This window comes from Bos indicus, chromosome 5, assembly GCF_029378745.1.
Source record: "Bos indicus isolate NIAB-ARS_2022 breed Sahiwal x Tharparkar chromosome 5, NIAB-ARS_B.indTharparkar_mat_pri_1.0, whole genome shotgun sequence".
Lineage (NCBI taxonomy): Eukaryota > Metazoa > Chordata > Mammalia > Artiodactyla > Bovidae > Bos > Bos indicus.
In genome coordinates this window covers 23,302,130-23,304,944 of record NC_091764.1, presented here as the reverse complement: position 1 = coordinate 23,304,944, position 2,815 = coordinate 23,302,130, and the positions used below count along the sequence as shown (strand labels likewise).

The following is a 2,815-nucleotide window of genomic DNA, read 5'->3' as shown; positions in this document are numbered from 1 at the left end:
TTGTAGGAAACCCAGCGTTTGCTGGCAGAACCAGTTCCCGGCATTAAAGCAGAACCAGATGAGAGCAACGCCCGTTATTTTCATGTGGTCATTGCCGGCCCTCAGGATTCCCCCTTTGAGGGAGGGACTTTTAAACTTGAACTATTCCTTCCAGAAGAATACCCAATGGCAGCCCCTAAAGTACGTTTCATGACCAAAATTTATCATCCTAATGTAGACAAGTTGGGAAGAATATGTTTAGATATTTTGAAAGGTAAGTGTTATCTTTATTATCATATGCTGTTAAGAATTTTTCCTTTTTTCTCGTAAACATTCCGTTTTGAGAATCTGAATATTATAATCTTACCTTATGAAGACCGCAGAAGTATGGGAGGGAAACACAGCAGTTCTGGGTTGTTTTCATGTATGGTCATTCTGGGCCTGTTCCTTTGTAGATAAGTGGTCCCCAGCACTGCAGATCCGCACAGTTCTGCTATCGATCCAGGCTTTGTTAAGTGCTCCCAATCCAGATGATCCATTAGCAAATGATGTAGCGGAGCAATGGAAGACCAATGAAGCCCAAGCCATAGAAACAGGTATTTAATATTCATTCTCCTTCACACCACTTCCACTTTAAAAAACAATCTGTACCACAGTTTTGGTTTTTTTGGGTCGTGTCTTGCTCTGCTTGAGGAGTCTTAGGTCCCAGTTCGGAGATCGAACCCAGGCCATGGCAGTGAAAGTGTCAAGTCCTAACTGCTGAGCTGCCAGGGAGTTCCTGTGTATCACCTTTTCAAAAACTTAAACTAACTGGGAGAAGAAAAGCTCTCTCTTACTAGCATGTAAATAACCTCTTACCAAAAGACTTTCAGACTCCATCTTAGGGGCCACTACATGACTCCCAGATTTAAAGAGGAGCAGTGGTTGGGAGATTTTGGATTGTTGTATAAACGATTTCACAAATGTCTGAGTGCCTGCCATTCATTTAGCTATATGTAAAGATAATGGAAGACCTTTAAACTTCCTTGAGCTGTTTTTGCAATCTGTTTGATTAAATTAAACTGTGTGTCCATTTATAGTTAGAGAGTTTGAAAGCAATAAGCTTCTTGCTACAAATTTTAACAATTAATGAGGAGCATCATATGAGAAAGGAAGGAGACAACTCTTTTCATCCTTTAGAATTTTGTAGAACTTTTGAATTCTATTGTAATGTTTTGGTAATTAGATGTATAGACAGTCTTTTTGCCCTGACCTAGATTATAGAAAATGACATGAATTTAAGAAATTGTAGCATGCTGTTTTCATAATTAACTTAATTCTGTTTGTTTACTTTGTATAGAGTTTGGAAAGGAACATATTGAACTTAAGTAAAGTAATAATCACGTTTGTTTTTGTCCACAGCTAGAGCATGGACTAGGCTATATGCCATGAATAATATTTAAATCGATTCGATCGTCAAGTGTGCATCACTTCTCCTGTTCTGCCAAGACTTCTTCCTTTTTTGTTTGCATTTAATGGACACAGTCTTAGAAACATTACAGAATAAAAACCCAGACATCTTCAATCCTTTGGTGATTAAATGCACATTAGCAAATCTATGTCTTGTCCTGATTCACTGTTGTAAAGCATGAGCAGAGGCTAGAAGTATCATCTGGATTGTTGGGAACGTTTAAAAGCAGTGGCCCCTCTCTGCTTTTATTCGTTTCCCTCATCATGGTTTAAGTATAAAGCACTGTGAATGAAGGTAGTTGTCAGGGTTAGCTGCAGGGGTGTGGGTGTTTTTCTTTATTTTATTATTATTATTTTTTTTTTGGTGGGGGGGAAGGTAGTTTTATTTTAATTTTATGGGCTCCTTTCCCCCTTTTTATGGTGATCTAATTGCATTGGTTAAAAGCAGCTAACCAGTTCTTTAGAATATGCTCTCTAGCCAAGTCTAACTTTATTTAGACGCTGTAGATGGACAAGCTTGATTGTTCGAACCAAAATGGGAACATTAAACAGACATCACAGCCCTCACTAATAACATTGTGACCTTGCTGTCAAGTGTAGAATCCTCCCTTCAAGAAAAAGCTTGTGACCATTTTGTATGGCTTGTCTGGAAACTCCTGTAAATCTTATGTTTTAGTAAAATATTTTTTGTTATTCTACTTTGCCTTTGTACAGTTTCTTTTACTGTGTTTATTTCATTTTCCCAATGTGACAATCGTATTTAAAAATTATAAAACTGATGGAACATTCTATTTTGATCTTCACCATCTGACAAATTGAATGGCGAGAGGTAGATTTTGCCAATTTCTTTTCACTGATGCAGATTTGTGTTAAGATATATCACTGAATGAAGTATTTATAAGCTGGCCCTGAGCATGCCTAAAACATCAGTATGTGACATTTTTTTTTTTTTACCTCCTAGAAATTTGAAATAAATGTGTGTGTGTTGTCTGATTAGTTAGGCGATCATCGGTGTCTTGCCACAGTGTTTGGAAATTACTGTTCAGGAGAGTCACAGCACAGCCACACCAGTGACTGACTTTGTGTGGGACTTCTACTTGTGCCACAGTTGTGTCTGGCATTTGAGTTATGACCTTGCTCTTAGTTCTTGTCTCAAAACTTCGTGTGTGACCACTGTTATTAGAAAACAGCAATCTCGTAATCATTTGGGGTTTGCTGAGGCATTTATCAGTCTTTCTTGCAGAAGTGCTGAGCAGATCTCAAGCAGTGAGCTTGCGTAAGCGTCATCAGAAAGGTTTCTTCCTTAGAGGGCATCAGATCCTCAGTTAATGATTCTTACTGTCATCCCTATAATATTTGGTGCGGGAGCTCCTTTTATTCTTTGATA

General features: G+C 38.1%; 1 protein-coding gene across 1 annotated transcript in view; it reads left to right on the top strand.

The window, feature by feature from the left end:
• UBE2N (ubiquitin conjugating enzyme E2 N) overlaps nucleotides 1-2,126 on the top strand; it is a 40,269-nt gene extending 38,143 nt beyond the window's left edge. Inside the window, exons 2-4 of the mRNA XM_019960350.2 lie at nucleotides 7-253; nucleotides 435-575; nucleotides 1,381-2,126. Coding sequence (XP_019815909.2) covers nucleotides 7-253; nucleotides 435-575; nucleotides 1,381-1,421 — 429 coding nt within the window. The 3' untranslated portion in view covers nucleotides 1,422-2,126. The remainder of the gene's footprint in view (nucleotides 1-6; nucleotides 254-434; nucleotides 576-1,380) is intronic.
• Nucleotides 2,127-2,815: the final 689 nt, after the last annotated feature.